Source organism: Barbus barbus, assembly GCF_936440315.1.
Source record: "Barbus barbus genome assembly, chromosome: 1".
Taxonomy (NCBI): domain Eukaryota; kingdom Metazoa; phylum Chordata; class Actinopteri; order Cypriniformes; family Cyprinidae; genus Barbus; species Barbus barbus.
The window spans coordinates 8,577,029-8,596,176 of NC_136729.1; the positions used below are offsets into that span (position 1 = coordinate 8,577,029).

At 36.6% G+C, this 19,148-nt stretch overlaps 1 protein-coding gene across 3 annotated transcripts in view; it reads left to right on the top strand.

Moving 5' to 3' along the window:
• LOC306858792 (diacylglycerol lipase-alpha-like) overlaps positions 1–17,873 on the top strand; it is a 117,414-nt gene extending 99,541 nt beyond the window's left edge. Inside the window, exons 10-20 of one of the 3 annotated variants that reach the window (XM_079399516.1) lie at positions 608–761; positions 966–1,049; positions 1,585–1,662; positions 1,763–1,843; positions 3,292–3,434; positions 4,606–4,674; positions 4,758–4,830; positions 8,562–8,770; positions 9,674–9,800; positions 14,010–14,173; positions 14,844–17,873. In XM_079399516.1, coding sequence (XP_079255642.1) covers positions 608–761; positions 966–1,049; positions 1,585–1,662; positions 1,763–1,843; positions 3,292–3,434; positions 4,606–4,674; positions 4,758–4,830; positions 8,562–8,770; positions 9,674–9,800; positions 14,010–14,173; positions 14,844–15,906 — 2,245 coding nt within the window. In that variant the 3' untranslated portion in view covers positions 15,907–17,873. Of the gene's footprint in view, positions 1–607; positions 762–965; positions 1,050–1,584; positions 1,663–1,762; positions 1,844–3,264; positions 3,435–4,605; positions 4,675–4,757; positions 4,831–8,561; positions 8,771–9,673; positions 9,801–11,152; positions 13,504–14,009; positions 14,174–14,843 lie in introns of those variants that run through there. The other 2 variants (XM_079399517.1, XM_079399518.1) reach the window with 2 other exon arrangements.
• The last annotated feature ends 1,275 nt before the right edge of the window (positions 17,874–19,148 follow it).

Consider the following 19,148-nt stretch of genomic DNA (forward strand, 5'->3'; position numbering starts at 1 on the left):
GATTCTTTCCCCCCATTCTGTCTCTCATAGTTGAAGTGTACCTATGATGAAAATTACAGGCCTCTCTCATCTTTTTAAGTGGGAGAACTTGCACAATTGGTGGCTGACTAAATACTTTTTTGCCCAACTGTATGTTTAGACCATTTGTCAGCAAGACGTTAGAATTTAATAAAATGTAGTATGATAAATTATTCTTTTATATATTTTAATAAGTACAAGTCAGAATAAGTATGTTACATAAATATATCTGTTACACTGAATGCCGATGGAATATTATTTCACCTATATTTTAGCAATTTAAATATATGTATGTATGTACGTGTATATGTATGTGTGTGTGTGTGTGTGTGTGTGTATATATATTATATATATATATATATATATATATAATATTTTATTTTTTTTGAAGAATAATTGACTTTTTGTCATGTGAGTGTGTGTGTGTGTATAATGTAATGCATAAATCACATTTTTTATTTATTTAGTTTTATATTTTTTTCTCATGGATATTAAATGAAATTTTGTCATAGGACATATGAATGGAATCAAATTACTTTACAATTTTTTTCTCTTTTGTGTCTTTTCTTTGTTTCTTCTCTCTCGTCAGCTGTAACACTTCAGTTTCAGGTTCTCGTCTCTCTCAGTCCATCACCGTTGAGGAGGACAACTGCTGTGGCTGTAACGTTCTTGCCATCCGACGACAATTTCTGGACCGAGACCTTAAAGAAGTCCAGATTGTCTACACATCCTGCCATGACGCGGTACGGCATCTTAAATTAATTCTTCAGCGCCCCTGACTGAAAATCCTGAGGCGTAATGTCTTGTGTGATAAATGTCTGTTCACATCAATGAGTCATCGCCTGACTAAAATAGTTCAATTTGGGAAGCTGTAGCTAATGTGATAAATGTGAGGCGCGTGATCAAGACAAGTTATTGTGTATCTGTATTTTTGATGGAATTTGCAGGTTTATGAGACGCCCTTCTTTGTAGCAGTGGATCATGTGAAGAAAAAAGTCGTGATCAGCATCAGAGGGACGTTGTCCCCTAAGGTGGGTCAATAACACGTGTACTTTTCTTTCTCATTTTACACATAAGCACATGAGGTCAGGTTTCGTTGTATGTTCAAAGAATTAAAATAGTAGCTGTTTCTAAGCAGAATGCTTAAGCAGTGGCATAAGAAAGTGCTTTAACTCACATTTTAAGGACAAAAATAATAATTCAGTTGTCCAGAATCAATCATATAGTGACACTAAACTATACATCCGACTAGTACCAGGTTATCGATTTCCTACAAAGCTGTGCTAGTTTCATGTTTCTCGTATCACTCTGTGGCATCTTCCATTTCACATAATAAAATAACTTAGACTCAAATCAATATTCCATGTCCTTTTATTTATTTATTTATTTGATAAGTAGCCATGTAATAGGTGGGCTAATGTACCGTGTGACGGTCAATATTGCTAAATAAACCCAGTAGTTTTTTGCGATAATGGTTGGCCTACTGTACTTTATCCCTTACAAGAGTCTCTTGTTTGTCATTTGATAAATTTCTACCCTTTTTATCTCTCTCTCTGTCGTTCTCAGGATGCTTTAACAGATCTTACAGGCGATTCTGAGCGTTTGCCTGTAGAGGAGCAGCACGGCACGTGGCTCGGACACAAGGTGTTACACAAAAATGCATATAAACACAAACAACTGGCAAACAGAAAACATATTGAACACAAAAACTTTGCAAACTCATTCTCATGAATCCTTTATTTAGGGAATGGTTTATTCAGCTGAATACATAAAGAAGAAACTAGAGCAAGAAATGATTCTCTCTCAAGCCTTTGGGAGAGATTTGGTAAGTGTAATCATCTGTCATGCTTCAAAACACACATATTGTTGACATCACAGAGCGTAATTATATTATTTTTCCACAGACTGCAAAAGTGTTCTAATTTTCTAAAACTTTTGCTCACATGAAGCATCATTTTCACAAACTCTTGCAGTTTTTCTCTACATCCGTGCAACACACCATTCAAGGAATCACCATATGACCAAGTGTGATTATTAAACTTCAAAAGGCTTTGATATCATTAAATAAATGTTAGCACTGCTCATTCAAAGTAAAAATGCTGCACTGTTGCGCTTTCCACAGGCCTTCAGTAGTTTAAATAATTTGCAATCAGTGAATACCAAATGCTTATGTTAAGGTTTTTTTATGTAGTAATATGTTGTAGATGGTTGTATTTAGTTTATATTTGTGACCCTGGAGCACAAAACCAGTCTTAAGTCGCTGGGGTATATTTGTAGCAATAGCCAAAAATACATTGTATGAGTCAAAATTATTTCGATTTTTATTTTATGCCAAAAATCATTAGGACATTAAAGATCATATTCCATGAAGATATTTTGTCAATTAGTAATATGCATTGCTAAGAACTTCATTTGGACAACTTTAAAGGTGATTTTCTCAATATTTAGATTTTTTTGCACCCTCAGATTCCAGATTTTCAAATAGTTGTATAATAGCCAAATATTGTCCTATCCTAACAAACCATACATCAATGGAAATCTTATTTATTGAGCTTTCAGATGATGTATGAATCTCAATTTCAAAAAAGTGACCCTTTTGACTGGTTTTGTGGTCCAGGGTCACATTTTATCTCCCTCATCTTTTTGAATGAGCAGCTTTGAGTAAAAATGCATATACATGTCAAAATAAGAGTGTATTTTGGGCTTGTTATAATTAAAAGTCCCACATTATGCATAAAATCTTTTATTTAGAATATTATTGGTGTTTTGTTAGTTCAACATAAAATCTTGGGGCTTCTCTCTGGACCACAAGAAAATCTCTCAATATTGTTTTGCCAAAATAATCTATTTATCGCCTCGCTTTAAACTCTGTAATTTATGTATGAGCAAAATCTAATATCAGTCAACCTCAAATTTGTATGTATTGCTATATAAGTACATAAACCAACTACAAAATATGTATTTCTTGAATAAAACACGCAGTAAACTTGAATTTACCCTGTTTTGAAGTTGAACGTTTGCCTGTTGAAGTAAAATAATACATTTGAGATTGTATGGGTTTGTTCTGTATGAATATACAGTATTCATTTCATTTGTGCAGGTCTTAAAAAAGGTCAAAATTTTTAGCATGGTATACCGAGACAAAATGTTTTGTAGTAAATTCAGCCCAGTATCTTCAAACAAAATTTGCATGTTGCTTGCAACATTTGCATTGTGCATGATATCATGTGACACTAAAAGGTCCAGATCATGGTGTTTGCGTGTGTGTCTCAGGGTAAAGGGACGATGCACTATGGGCTGGTGATTGTGGGTCACTCTCTGGGTGCGGGTACAGCCGCCATCCTGTCCTTCCTCCTCCGGCCGCAGTATCCTTCACTGCACTGCTATTCCTACTCCCCTCCCGGCGGCCTGCTCAGGTCAGTGTGACCTCTCTATTGTTGCTCTGGCATCCGTTTTACACTACATTTCTAGAGAAACCTGAAAACTGATCCTCGTCTGAGAGAGAGAGAGACAATGTTTAGCCGTCACTGGAGCATGATAGCATTAGATAAGAGATTAAACTGATATGTTAAAGGATTAGTTCATGCAACAATGAACATTTTGTAATTACTGTTACAACCTGATGTCATTCCAAAACTGTATTCTTTTCTTTTTGCTATGAATCATGAAATTAGAATTTCTGTTTCCACTCAAGGAAAGTGAATGGTGATTTATAAGCTCCAAAAAGCATTATAAAACTAGTCCTCTAAAGCCTTAGTTATGATTTATGTAAGCCATAGTTATAAATACATTTATATGAGGAACAAAGCATTTTTCTGTTTTTTACTTCTCTCATCTGCCATATCTCAGATCATATTTTTTGCAGCATTGTGGTCAGTCATATGACTTGTGAGAACCAGAGGTGTATGGTATTAGTGACAATTGCAAGTGTGAATTTGATTTAGAGCTCCAGACAAAAAAGAAGGACTGTAACACTGAAGGCTGGAGTAATGAAGCTGAAAATGTAGCTTTGTATCACAGGAATACATTACATTAAAATAGAAAATGGTTATTTTAAATTGCAGTAATATTTCGCAATATTACATTTTTTACTGTATTTTTATTTTTTAAAAAGAAGACTTTCAGAAACATTTAAAAACTCTTACCAAATGTTTCATTGGTAGCGGTAGTTCACAGCTATTATGGCAGCTTCAGAGTTGCATTCTTTAATGCTTTTCTAAATTCAAGAGATTTGTCACAAGCTCCTTCTCTGTAATGCAATTGGTTGTGGAAAATATTAGCCCAAAAACATGCACGGATGCACAAATCCACCAGATGCATTAATCCTTTGGAAGGATATTATTTGAGTTGAGAGTCACTCAAAACCTGTTCTGAGTTTTTGATTTAATGAGAAAACTCTTACCTGCCACACTTGGAAAAAGTCTTTGCACATTTTTTATTAAATACAGAGTCAGCATTATATCAACTGTTGAATATTACTCTGAAATCTGTCACATCATGGCAGTAGAACAGATTGTGAACACTGTTTTTATGTTGACATCAAAGAACATGTTTGAACACAAGCTTCTGTGTCTGTTTAATTCATAGTGAGGATGCAATGGAGTACTCGAAAGAGTTCGTCACCTCAGTCGTGTTGGGAAAAGATCTGGTCCCCAGGTAAATGAGTGTTCAGCTGTGCTTGCATATATTTATAAGTCTAAGCAGACGGATGTTAATCTTCTCCTGTTGTATACATTTAGGATTGGCCTCTCTCAGCTTGAGGGCTTCCGTCGCCACCTACTTGAAGTCCTACAGAAGAGTGATAAACCAAAGGTGAGCTGCTTTCACTTGCTTATTCCCAGAGAGAACATAGTCTCGATGTGCCACTGCAATTAAATGAACTGTTAATTTACTGTACAGTATACATAACTATATTAATTCCATTCCAGTCAATGAGATAAAAATGTAATGAAATAAAACCGAATAATTCTTGGAAAGAAAAAAATAAGAGCTTGATAAATGTTTTCCTTTCAAAAAATTTGAACACAATATAAAAGAAATGAACCACAGTCACTCTGTTTTGATTGCAAAATAAGGAATATCACAACCCTGTCAAGGAGTGGTTTATTTTATGGCAGCGGCTATTTGCACTTAGTGTAAATAGTTATAGAGGCTATTTAAACTAAGTGCAAACAACTATAGATTCTGTTTGCACTATGTTAAAATAGCAGGATTTTCTGCTATTTATACTACTTATTGCAAATAGTGGCATCTATCTGCACCTCAGTATTGTACATTATAAAGCAGTACGCAATAATAACGTATTTAGTGTAAATTATAGTTTTTATTCAAATTATTAAATGGATGCCACCCTATTGGGACAATAAAGCCCTCCCTACACCTACCCTAACCCTACACGTTACTTTATTTTAAATTTTTGTATTATTTCCTTAAATGTTTTTTGAAAATAATTGCTTTTCTGATGTGATTTGAAATTTGAAAAGGAAGAAAAAAATTTCACCAAAAGGCGGATTCGAACTTGGTTCTATTGCGTCAAATGAGCACTATGACAAACATTTTACCATCAGCGCAACAGGAACTGATGACTGTTGACTGTACACTGAACTAAATATGTGCAAATATGTACAGAATCAAGCATTCTAGAGAGTCCATGCATGTGGGTGATGGTGCAGTAGCATTTATTATCATTGTATTGTGCCAGTAATTAACTGCCCTCATTATATCTCTCACATTTTGCTTCGCCAATATCCTTTTCCTCTGGGCGAATAAAGTAAATGATAAATTGTCATGTTACTAATTATAACCTCAGATCTGTTTTACATCTCTTTTCTGGTTCATTCAGTGGAACATTAATCTCTTTTCTGAGGGTTGTGGGTTTGGGCCTCACATTTGGGTGCGGTTTAAAAGTAAACTACCATTCAAAGGTTTAGGGTCAGTAAGATTTTTTTTTAAGATTTTTAAGTAGTTCACCCAAAAGTGAACATTTTCTGAAAATGTACTCACCCTCAGGCCAGGGTTTGTTTCTTCATCAGAATAGATTTGGAGAAATGTATCATTACATGACTTGCTCGCCAATGGATCCTCTGCAGTGAATGGGTGCCGTCAGAATGAGAGTCCAAACAGCTGATAAAAACATCACAATAATCCACAAGTTTATTATTATATCCATGAATTTACATCTTGTGAAGAGAAAAGCTGCATGTTTGTAAAAAACAAATTCATCTATACATTTCAAACTTTCTTCCACTAAAATACAAGTCCTCTATCCATAATATTGCTTTCTCCAGAGAAGAGTTGTCAGGAGAGAAATATGCACAGATCAAGCACCGTTTACAGGTGAAAACAAGCCAAAACACTTCTAAACAATTATGTGGGTGGATTTTGATGTGAGAGGACACATTTTTACTGGAGGAAGTATTATGGATTATGGACTCATTTTAAGTCAATGATGAATTAAAATATGCAGCTTTTTACTTCACAAGACATTAATTGATGGACTGGAGTCATGTGAGTTACTTGTTGTGGATTATTGTGATGTTTTTGTCAGCTGTTTGGACTCTCATTCTGACGGCACCCATTCACTGCAAAAGATCCACTGGGGATCCATTTCTCCAAATCTTTTCTCGTGAAGAAACAAACTCATCTACATCTTGGATAGCCTGAGGTAATATTCAGAAAATTTTGGGGTGAACTATTCCTTTAATTTCTTTCTCAAAAAAAAAAAATCTTACTGACCTCAAACTTTGAACAGAAATGTACTCTATGTTAGTGCTTACCAGTCCCTCCAGGATTTTGCAATTCTCCGATCGCTGAATTTTCGCAAGAGCTCGCAAATTTTCAGAATTGCCGCAGATTCTCCGCTGATTTTGGGCTTAGACGTGTCCCGTAACGCCATCACAATGCACATTCAGTCAGAAAGCTTGTTTCTCAGTTTGAAAAATGGAATGAACAGCCTTGCATTCTCATCATTCCTGATTTACAAGAGCTACATTGGACAAACGAACCGAAAGCGGAACGAATCCGCGCTACTCCTTTGGGCTATGCGGTGCAGACCTATTATCTGCTCGGTCCGGAGCCACGGGCTGCTCTCGATCAGGCACCACTGTTTTACACAGCGCTGGGAGATACAGTGAAGAAGGTACTCGAATTCGCCGCAGAATCAATAACATCTCTGTCAAATCTTGCGAGAAGCATTCAAATTCGGCGCAGAATTCTGTTAAAGCTACGCATATCTGAACAAACACCACTGATGTGGAAACCAGGAAAAACATTGTTCAATAAACACAAATCTCCACCATTCACCATGGATTTAACATAACTACAGGAACAACTTGTGGCAGAAATGGTCTAATGTTTTCGAGTGTTTTTAAATGCTTCACACAACTTTTCCCAGCACTTCAAAGCTTTAAGTATTACCAAATTTGAAAGTTGATGACATTATTTGTTCATCCTTCATAGGTTGCCTCCATTTATAAAACTAAAAGTTTCATAATGTAGGAAAGCAAACATTTATTTAAAAATAAAAAGGACATTAAATTACCACTAAATGGCTGCAGAGACTTATAGGCTTATTAGCATTTCCACTCCCTATATATATATCTGCATCTCAACTACCCAGACAGCACAAGTAAATCTGTAACGTCTGGGAAAGATCTGGGAAACATCTGCCTTGTAATCTGATAAATGTCTCAGAAGCAATTTTACATACATTCTAATAAATGTCTATTTGACATCTGACAGGAAACGTCTTAGAGACATATTTCAGATGAGCAAACACCCTAAAAAATATGTCTTGCATATGTAAATGCAGACATCAAAATAGACATCTCCGAGATGTACATGTGCGATTAGGGTGAGTGCTTTACTGTCATGTGCTGATGCCACTTTCTGTAGAACTTAATGGCACTGGTGTCCTCAAATGTTAGTCTGGAGCCCTACGATGGTTCTCGAAGTCAGAAAAGTTATAACAATGTTAGAAGAATGTTGTCAATGGGATATTTTCACTGCAAAACAATAAGAAATATCACTGCAAATTTTGAGGAAAAACCGCAGCAAAATCAGTCATTTTAGGTCGCAAAAATCTGAAAAAAGTCCCGTGAAATCCCAGAGGGACTGGCTTACATAACTTATAGTAGACCAGCTGTCCGGAAAAGTAGTCACCTACTCAGTTTAGCTTATTATATAAATGACTCAAAAAAAAAAATTCTGTTTCTATCAAACCCAACAATGTGCTGACGTGCAGCAGAGATGATGCAGAAATGAAAGCGTACACACCTCCATTGCCATTAATCCTGCTTGCATCATGAACAGTGTCTCATATCTCACTTATATTTTCTGCCAGCCTCTGTTTAGTTTCAGGGAAGTTTGTGAGAAATTTGGCCTCTGTGTGATGCATTTCTGCTTATTAACGTGCATAATCACGCTGCCTACTTTGGTGGTTAGCTGCTCTTAGCAGGAAATGATGCTTGAAATGCTGCCTGCGTAGGCAGCTCACTAGGTTTTGGAACAGAGCCTGTATGTTTCTCTCTGTCTGTTTCCATCAGTGGCGGGTCATTGCTGGGGGTACAAAGTGCATCCCTAAATCAGAGCTGCCCCTGGATGATGAAGCCCCTGTTTCTCAGGGCGTGACCCCCTCTAACTCTCGCCTGTGGCTTCACCCCAGTGACCTGAGTATCGCCCTGTCAGCCTCCACACCGCTCTATCCACCGGGACGGGTCATTCATGTGGTGCACAACCACCCGCCTGAGATGTGGTGAGTAGAGAGGAAGTAAACTGAATGGATTAATGGAACAAGGAAACGGGAGTCTGCTCTTCAGATACGGGGTACATTCCAGTGCCTGGTATTACACTGAAATGTCTGGCACATTTTTTACTATCAGTATTGAAACTGAATGTGATGCCTAATATTTTTAATATTTTTTGTAATCAGTGATGCCTTTTTGTGGTTCTTTGATGGAAAAAAAGGATTCAATGGTGTTTTTTTTTTTTTTATATGTATATATATATATATATATATATATAACTGTGCACAAGTGTCATTATCAATCAGTTTGATGCATCCTTGCTGAATACAAGTATTTATTTATTTAAAAGAAAATCTTGCTCACTTTAAACTTTGTGTAAGTAGTAGTAAATAAATATCATCTACTAGTAAATGAGTAAAACCTGTTTCTCTTGCAGTGTTTGCAAAAAAGGTTTTGTTCTTCACAGAGCAATTTTAAATTAAACCCCATCTAACGCAGAGCAGTTCATTTTTTTATTTGTCATACAATTCTAATATCTTTCATGGCAGTTGGGTGTCAACAAAAGTGTATAGGCCAATTGAAATGCAACTGTTGGTAATATGATAGTTGTTTAATATTTGTTAGCGTTTTGTTTTCTCAAAAATTACTCTTACAAGAAATATATAATTATTTCAAATCATGATTTCAATCATGCAAAACAGACAAATAATGCATGGCCTCTGTGGACTTCCATATGTTTGGAAGATTTTTTAAATTTCATTCTGTGCTGCTAGGAAGAGTTGGACCTTTTTATTTCCAGTAATGAACTGTGAATGTGCCACATCCTGCATTTTTATGAGTCAAAGTTATGTAGGAGTTTAAAAAGTTTTCCTGTAAGTCTAAGATTCCTCTAACCATCTCTCTCTCTGTAGTTGTGGTCAGGAAGATCCCACTTACTCCGCTCTGTGGGGGGATAACAAGGCCTTTGATGAGGTCATCATTTCTCCAGCCATGCTGAATGAACACCTGCCCCATGTGGTGATGGATGGCCTCAACAAGGTGTGTGTGTCTCTGTGTGTGTGTGTGTGTGTGTGTGTGCATTTGTGTGCATGCTTTTCTGTCTAACACTTGCCAAATGCAAAGTCAGTGATTGGGTAGTTACTGAAATTCCAATCTGAGTAACACCGAATCCAGCATATATATAAATGCAATAATAATATTAAAGTAAAATAGTAAACTTACCAAAAGGACTGGAGAATATATTAATAAAATAAATGCAATAATTTTGCATTATAAATACATTGTGATGATTTTGTTACACTTTTAGTGAAATTTCCTTAAGTTTAATTAGACTAGTTTTGCGATCCTGGCTTCGCTCTTGATTTTTATATGATTATGAGAGTGTTAAGACAAGGATATTTTAATTATGCCTCTGATTAAACTTTAATAACAAAATTTAAGTTGGCAAGTTGGATTAATTTCTTTAAATCAGTTCAGACTGTCCATTTCAGTCAATTGATTCAAAAATCTAAACGATGATTCATTTGCATCATCACTCAAAAAACAAGTTTCTGTGTGGTTAAAAAGGTTTTCATAAAAAACACACAAGTGGAAAACATTGCTGAATATTTTAAACTAGATTTGTGCTGAATTTAAATATTTTGATAGATATCTAAAAACAAATGGATGCACAAAAATAGTCAAATATAGTATTTATACTGTAAGTAGTGTTGATACTATTTAGTAAAATATTAAATTACATAATGTGATTTTCAGCAGTCATTACTAAATTTTTGATCCTTCGGAAATCATTCCGTCACTTTTGATCAATTTAATGCATCTTTACCGAATAAAACTGTCAGTCTAAATTGCCCAGCCCTGTAAAATAACATGTAACGTAAGGTAAGTTCCAATGGATTCTGGTGTTCCCAGATCTACTTTTGTTATTGGAATGGCTTTGGGGTTTGGGGTCAATGAATCAATTTCTTATAAGGCTTTTGGGCTGCAATGGACTCCAGGTATATGTGTTGCAGATCTGTGTCAGCATCTTAGCCACAGTGTGTCCTTTGTCTGTTTTTGCTGGACATAAAGGTCTGTCTTTGTTTTTGTCCCCTGAAACTGCCGTCATCGGAATTCCACGAGCATAAAAGCATTTCTGGCATGGCTGCTGCTTATTTTTATTGCTATTACTGTTGCTCATATTATATATAAGGTTAGGGGTTTGTTCAGAGCCCCAATCCTAAGTATTAAACTTTGGGTGCGCAACTTGTCCTGCTACATATATAGTGGAATGATAAATCTAGTTGCTCTTAAACTGGGCTGTCATACTGTCTTGTTTTGTTTTCTTCTGAAAGCATGTGTCCTTTGTTCACATGTCTGTTGTATGGTAATGTGTTGGTTTGTCTTCACAGGTGCTGGAAAACCCATATTTAATTTCAGAACTGATTGCTACACAAGTTGGAAGCCAGAGAACTAGCATCCAAACGTGTGTTTCTGTCCCTAACGCACTTCCAGATCCCTCTCTAACGCCTCTCTGTTCAGATGTATGTTTTATAGTTCCAGATGCATGTTCTGCTTCTCGAACTCCCAGTGAAATGGTTTCTGTCCAACCACGAGGTCCAGACACTCACAGGAACGGTTTATCGCTTGATAATACTGCCAGTCTTCAAGCAGCTTCCAAGTCAAACTCTCTGAACACTATCATAGAAACTCTCACCCCTGTAATGTCAGTTACTGTAGATACATCTTCTATTGAGTTAGATATAAAGCCAGGAGACAATTTCTGTGCCCTTCAACAACCATCAACATGTCCATCTCTGTCTGAATCCCTAATGGTTGCATGTGCTCCCCAAAACATTGCCCAGTCGAATGTTACAATGACCTCTACGAAGTTGGACTTGCCAACATTAGAAATGCCCTCGTCTGTCCAAGACTCAACCATCCCCTTTAATGGCTCTTCATCTTCCAAAATGACAAATTCCTCCCACCCACAGTCCCAGAAGACAACTTCCCAAACCACATCAGATTTCTCTTCTCCCCCAGAGTTCCTGTTAAAAACCAGCATAAATCCAGACTTTTCAGAGATCCCCTCAACTGGACTAATGTCTAAAGACACATTAGCTGAACTCTCAATGGAGAACAGTTCTACAAAACCCTCAGTCTTTGATAACACACCTTTAACTTCTCAGGCTAGATTGAGTTCCTCGACTGCCCAATCTGAAGAGACCAATTTTAGTGCCACTTGTTATATCTCAAGCCTGTGATATCCACTATTGATCAAAAGTCTGGGGTCAGTAAAATAAATGTTTTAAAGATATTAATAATTTTATTCAACAAGGATGCATTAAATTGATCAGAAGTGACACTAAAGACATTTATAAAGTTACACAAATTCTATTTCTAATAGAGCTGTTCTTTTGAACTTAATATTCATCAAAGAATTCTGAAAAAATGCATCAGTTCCCACATAAATATTAAGCACTTTTCAACTTTGAAAATAATAAGACATTTTTCTTGAGACGTAAATGAACGTTAGAATGATACTGAAGAAAGATTAAATAAAAATGTAAAATATATTCAAATAGAAAGCATTAAATTGTAATAACACAATTTACACAGATTTTTACTGTATTTTTGATTAAATAAATGCAACTATTATTTCAGATACATTAAAAAAATCTTACCGACCACAAACTTTTGAACGTTGGTGTGTTACACAATGTACAGTCCAACCAAATGCATGTGCTTTCTTCCTTTGCAGCTAATAATCTCTGTTCCTCGCTGCCAGAAACATCCATCATCTCGAGCTTTGGGCATCTGTGGTGTCATTCTCTTCCTTTCTGCAGGTTCCTGGTCCCTCTATCAGTTCTTCTTAACTTCCTGTTTTGGTGTCTGGTTTATGCTTTAGCAGTTTGCAGCAGGATTTTCATTGCAGCTTCTCTCCCTCTCCGTATGCCTTGAGTTTGTGACCTGGTCTTTTACGCTTGGTGTTTTACTCTTGGAGGTGGATTTAGGCCTGTGGTGGTTCTTGCGGTGGGCATCAGTGTTCGTTTACCCTGTGTGTTGGTGGTGGTAGTTCTGCCTCAGAGGGTACATTTAAAAGAACCGTGAACACTGTGTCATCATTTACTCGCCCAACATGTATGACCAGGATAAATATCTCCTTTTGTGTTATATAGAGGAATGTTGACACTAATATTGTAGAAAAATCTGTGAAATTCTGCAGAAAATGTGCTAAATGGACTAAAAATCATGTTTACTCACTAATCTGTTGACCTAACATGCAGTTTACTGTTCATTCAAGATGTTTTTGTTTACTTTTATCATTTTTAGAAAAAAATTATGCTTAATCCAACAAATATTTTTTTCTTTCTCTTTCTTTTCTGTCTCTAACTGCCTGTACAGGCTCAAATTGACTGAAATTCATACAGTTGCTCTTATTTTAAGTAAATGGTTTTGTGCAATTATTTTATTGTTGTTTGTAGTATGTAGCTTGTATTATTATTTTATTTTATTTTTTGCATGGTACATGTACATCATTGTTTTACACAAGTTCTTCCATTTCATTTCATTGCATCCATTAACTGATATCTTTGATTATTATCTCTAACTCTAGGCATACTCGTGTGTTTACATGCATTAATAAATAAAAATGTATTATCATCTTGTGGCTGTGTAACTGGACTTTTACCTTTGTTGTTCCATTCAACTTTGTTTTTTGTTGATTGTCTTTCATAATGAACATAAAACAGCTCATTTTGTCACTGTGTTTCTGTGTTTGAACCTATCAAATATTCTAATGTAAAATGACTAGATTTGGGGTAAAATATGACATTTGTCTCATGATTGACAGCTCAGTTTCACTCGGTGTGAACACAAATGAATGAAGTGAAAACCCTGTTTGGCTAAAAAGTGCTTGCAAGATAAAGCGTATTTGAATTGAAATTCCAAAGCATTAAATCTTCCTAGTATGGTTGCACATTATTTTTTTTATTCAAAGAAAAGTATACTTCAGTAATCTGCATTTGGCATTGCAACAAATGAATATGTGGTAAAGAAATATGAAATGACATTTGCCCTCATAAAAATGTATTCAGGTGCATTCATTTCATCTTGATATATGATACAGAAATAACATTTTTCATGATTTCAAGTAGGCTGTGAGACCTTCTTATTTCTTTCCATTCATTCATATATTCATGTACATTTTATTCTCTTATGTAGTTTTTATCATCTGTCTTGTTTTCTCTTTTCCTTTCTGTCCTGCAGGTGTTGGAAAACTATAATAAAGGGAAGACAGCTTTACTGTCTGCTGCTAAGATAATGGTTAGTCCTACAGAAGTGGACCTGAATCCAGAAACGGTTTTCCTCGATGCGTCTAGTTCACCGCAGCCCACGCCTGCCACACATCACCGCAGAAACAGTAGTGTCCGGTGAGTCACGAGAGCCAATCAGAGTTTGAAACAAGCTTACTGACCAATCAGAACATACCAGTGAGTGATCAGATGCAGATTTTCTTTAGGTGTTTTTAAGCATTTCTTATTGTTTGATTTTAACTCTATTGCCTGTCCTTCTCACTCATGCCGACTGCAGAGGTACAGTGTATGGTACTATACAGTTCCCCCCTCGTCCTCTTTGGTTCAGTAGAAAAGAACAGCCTAGACGTTAGTCACGTTAGTGTTGCCTAACCATAAACCTCCCTTTTCTTTCCCCTCTTTCTAATTGTTTCCTTCTCTTCCCTGTTCTCTGCTTTATTTTTTATTTAATGTGTTAAATGTTTATTTTATTTTTTTTATATATTTTTATTACATATTTTTTGTCATCATATATGTATATATAATTTTAATCATATTTTGTCTGTTTTTCTTCCATCAAACTTTTTATTTTCCCTGCATTTTAATGCATTTTTTAATATCCTGCATGTTGTGCCATTTTTTTTTAAATATCCCATTTTTCCCTTGCAAACTATTTTTAATTCCCTAATTTTATGTGTTATCATCCTTCTCTTTTCCCCCTCCATGCTGTATGTCTCTCTGGTCTCTTTTTATTTTTTCCACATGCTACTCTACTCCTGTGCCCACTCCCTGTCCTGTCCTGCTGTAGTTCCTGTGCCCGCTCTGAGATCTCGCTGGACGGTTTTTCGGAGTGCCCGCCCCCTTCTGTGCCTGTTGTGCTCACCGGTGCCCGTGAGCGACTGGCCGTGGAGCTGCGGGAGCGAAAAGCTCCCTTGGCCCTCATGGAAAGTCTATCTGACGCCGAATCCGTCTACAGCTTAGACTCCCGACGATCATCTGCCGCCCTGAGAGGCTCGCCCTGTTTAGGGAGTCTGCCTTTCCTTTTGGACGCCACCATCCCAGAAGAGAATCCTTCGCTGAGTTCCCGTACAGAGCTGCTGGCCACAGACGGCTTGGACCGTGAACTGGGCGAGGCCGGCCCGTACTGCCCTACTCCTCCAGAACTGGAAGTACCTTCCAACGTCGCCCATCATCTCAACTTCTCTCCGCTCTCGCTTGGACAAACTATAGTAGATCGGCCGGCCAACCAAGGCAAGAACTCCCGGCGGTCTTCAGTAACGCCTGTGGCTTGCCAGCCATCAGCTGTTCCTGACAGTCAAGAATCCTGCCCAGTAGCATCCCGGACTGGTTCTACGCCAGAAAAGCCCAAGGAGAGAGAGTTTGAAGAGGGAGAAGTTGAGAGTGTCCGGTCCCAGTCTCTTCCACCAGTTCCTCCACTGTCCAACGGCACTCCCAGTCAGGCGGCCCTAGAGTTCGCCCAGTACCTGGACTCTCTATTTAGGCTCGACGGCAGCAGCTCTCCACCTCTTGAGCTGTCCGATGCAGAATCCGAGTCTGGACGGGGCTCATATAGCCAGGCTGAGGGACACCATGCGGATCAGCACATGAAAAACGCAGACAAGGACAGGCAGCTATTGGCTAGAGCCACTCTAGAGCCCAACTTGGTTCCCAAGCCGCCTCGCACATTCGCCGGCTCGGCCGACCCTTCCTCCGGCATCTCGCTTTCTCCATCCTTCCCGCTCTCGTCTTCTGGAGAACTCAACGATTTCTCTCCTCCTGACGGAGTGCTACCTGCCAACCATATGTCTGCGCTACGAACTTCCGCTGCTAGTCCGAACCCTAAGGAAACTGTGTTGTCGTCTATGGTGTAGTGGTCCACTTTCGTCTATTTATTTAACCCTATGGTTTCCTTTCTCCTTCTGAACCAATCGTAGAAACGTGCATGCGTAGCACCGCGGCCAGTCCTTCCAGACTTCCAGACTTATGGACCGTTAAGGATTCATCAAGAACAGAAGACCTCATTTTGTACTATTGTAAGACATGTCTGAATGCCTTGTGTCTGGTAAATCACCATTATGAAGTGTCCTAATCGCTGCCTGCAACACACGAGGTGCTGAGGGGCTCCTTCGAACACTAAAGATGTTGCTAGCATATCGAGAAGCTTGCACAAACGACCCTACGTTCACATTGAATCTAATGTTACGGTTATGTTTACATTGACACCACAGAACACCAAGCTATCACAAATGTTGGCAGTTTCATGTAAGGGAAAGGCTGGGATAGGAAAAAGGGAAGACTAACTAATTAACTGAGTTACGGGAATGGGCGCACACAACAAGCAGTGGGGTACATTTCCTCAGGACCTTGAAGAATGAAGAATGGGACAAAGACGTCTCAGGCGAAGTATAATAAATTGTTGATTTTTTTCAATTGTACTTTTTCATTTTGTTTTTTTTGAAGAGTGTGTGGAATGTCCTGCTGAGTATGTGTAATTGGTGGCACTGACGGTTGGTGGACATGAGTTCTCGATGTGCATGAGAAAATACTGTAGGCTCGCGTAAAACGTTTCATTTTGCTAACTTTGGTCATCTCTTATTTACATAAATCCACTTGAATTTCCGCATGCAAATTTTCTATCATTTCTTTTTCCACCGATTGCCAAAAAAGCCAACTTCATACAAGTCAAATGTTTGAACTCTGTGAAATTAATATATTATGATAATTGCTGTTATTATTATTTATTTTTACAAACCACTGCCCATAAATGCAAACGACATCAGGAGAGTTGTTGAATGGTACGAGACGTGCACCAGTCACAAAATGCGCCCTTTAAATGGCTCACCTGAATCTGCAATGTCTTTTACGAGACGCGTCCTTCGCGAAAAGTCTCTTTCGGTATGGGTATGGCGTGCAATCAGTAGCAAAATAAGCATAGAGATATTTCTTCTCATCTGTTTTTTTTAAAAATCATTTCTACTGTTGTTGCTATAATACAATAAATAGTGGTTTATCTCAATGGCGAAATATTTTAATAACTTAGACTTGCTTTTTATATATCGTTTCAAGATAAATTGTTTTTGGGTGGTTGTGTGAAAAAGTACAGCGGTTTGTCACCACGGAGCTTTGCGGTTCACAAATGCATCGAGTGTTTCATTTTGTATGCTGTCGATTGTTTTATAGCACAATTCCCATGCTTTGGGTGCATGTAGTAATTTGTTAATAATTGTTTATAGGTTCTGCATGTGACAAAACCAAACTTATCACTTCTTCGGTTGATGTAAATGTAATATAAATGATCCAAAGTTTGGCATATTCGCAAAACAAAAGTACTTATTTTCCTGTTCTTTTACTGCTGCTTTACTAAATGACTCTTTATAAGTTGTGACTAAATAACTTTATAAGCTGTGACTGCTGTACTTTTTCACAAAAAAAGTTGTGTATAGAACAGCCTTTTCACGTGAGTGTAAATACGGTCTTGTTTCCAGTTGTTGTTCAAAAAATAGATATAAAATAAATGGGGCTTGTCAATAAAAAAAGCTCTATCATGTACCATAGTGATGACTTTATCTCAAATGTATAGCTATATTGATATATCTACAGTATAAATTATAAATAGAGAAAAATTATGACTAGTCAGGAATGAAAATCTGATACTGTGGCCATATGCTGACTTCAGAAAATATATAATGATTGAACATTCATTCTTAAGAAAAGAAAACTCTTTTCTTGTTTGTCACTACCCTGCCAGTCTTTCATCTTTCAAGAATGAGAATGTATTTAAATGCACACACTACACTGCCCTGCCCGTAATAGAATAAATCATACGGATCTCTGACTGACTTTGTTTCTCTTGACTTTGTTTCTTAAGCTGTCTAGGGGGTGTGTTTGGATGTTTTATTTACTTAAAGGCAATACAATATTTAATTAATTTTTTTAATTATTAAAAAAAAAAAGAGTAACTCATTTTATGACCCATTAGCAAAAAGACATTCACTTCGTTACAGAAAGCTTGAAAAATAAAGACAGAATATAAAAAATATTCTTCGTTACCTGGACTATTTTTACAGCATGACAAGAAGAAATTATTGATTTTTTTCTCTTGAATTTATGGGAAATATAAATCTTACACTGACCTTTTTTCGGTCACTTAAAAAGTCTGTAATACAATGATTTCAGTGTGTCCCATTTCAGAGGTCAAGACCTTGATCCTAACAATTTAATTCAGACAAAATTTTGATTTTGATAATCTATTTAATTAATATTCAGTTAATTATAATTCGTTTTTTTTTTAAATAGCTTATTTTAAAGTTAAAAAAATGTCATTTCTATTCATTTTATTTAAGTTTTTCTTATTTCCCAAGTTAAAGTAACCAAAAATTTTAAATGCTGCCTTGTTACAGGTTATTTATTTATTTATTTAACTGTAATAACCCTGCAATCACTGTCTGGAGTTAAGCATTTACTTTCACTGACTGTTTGTTGAATAAGAAATATAAAATTGTAAGGGGTTTTAGGGCTGTAGCCCAATCACGGAATGTGCCATATTGCATTATTATTATTATATTAGTAAGAAAGAAAGAAAGTAGTTGAATAAAACTTAAAATGTTTACATGTACTAGACAGTAGGCAGCTTTCTAATTTTTCAAACCTAATACACTGTAAAATAAAAAGTTGAGCCAACTTAAAATTTTAAGGCAACCAGCTTCAGCAGATTTTTGAGTTTTCTCAACTTCTTGTTTTTGTTTTTTTACAGTGTAGTGTTTTTAGGTAGACTATTGTAAAATTCAAAAACAATCTCATTTCCACCATATTACATTTATGTATCATGTAGCTTATAGAAGTAGCAGATTAACTGGATAGAGGCATGTGAGGATGTTTTTTATTATTATTACAAACAAAAAAAAAGCAGTTACAATTACAAAAATACAACATAATAATAAAGACAGGGGAATCAAATTAAACAAAACACTTTACATTCAAAGGAAACAGCTTACAAATTTCAACTGTTTTTAAAAGCTTCTTATTACATGAATTAGAAATGGTCCCATAGTAAAACATAAAACAGTGGCTTCTGACATGAGAATTTACATTTATGCATATACAATTTTGTTAA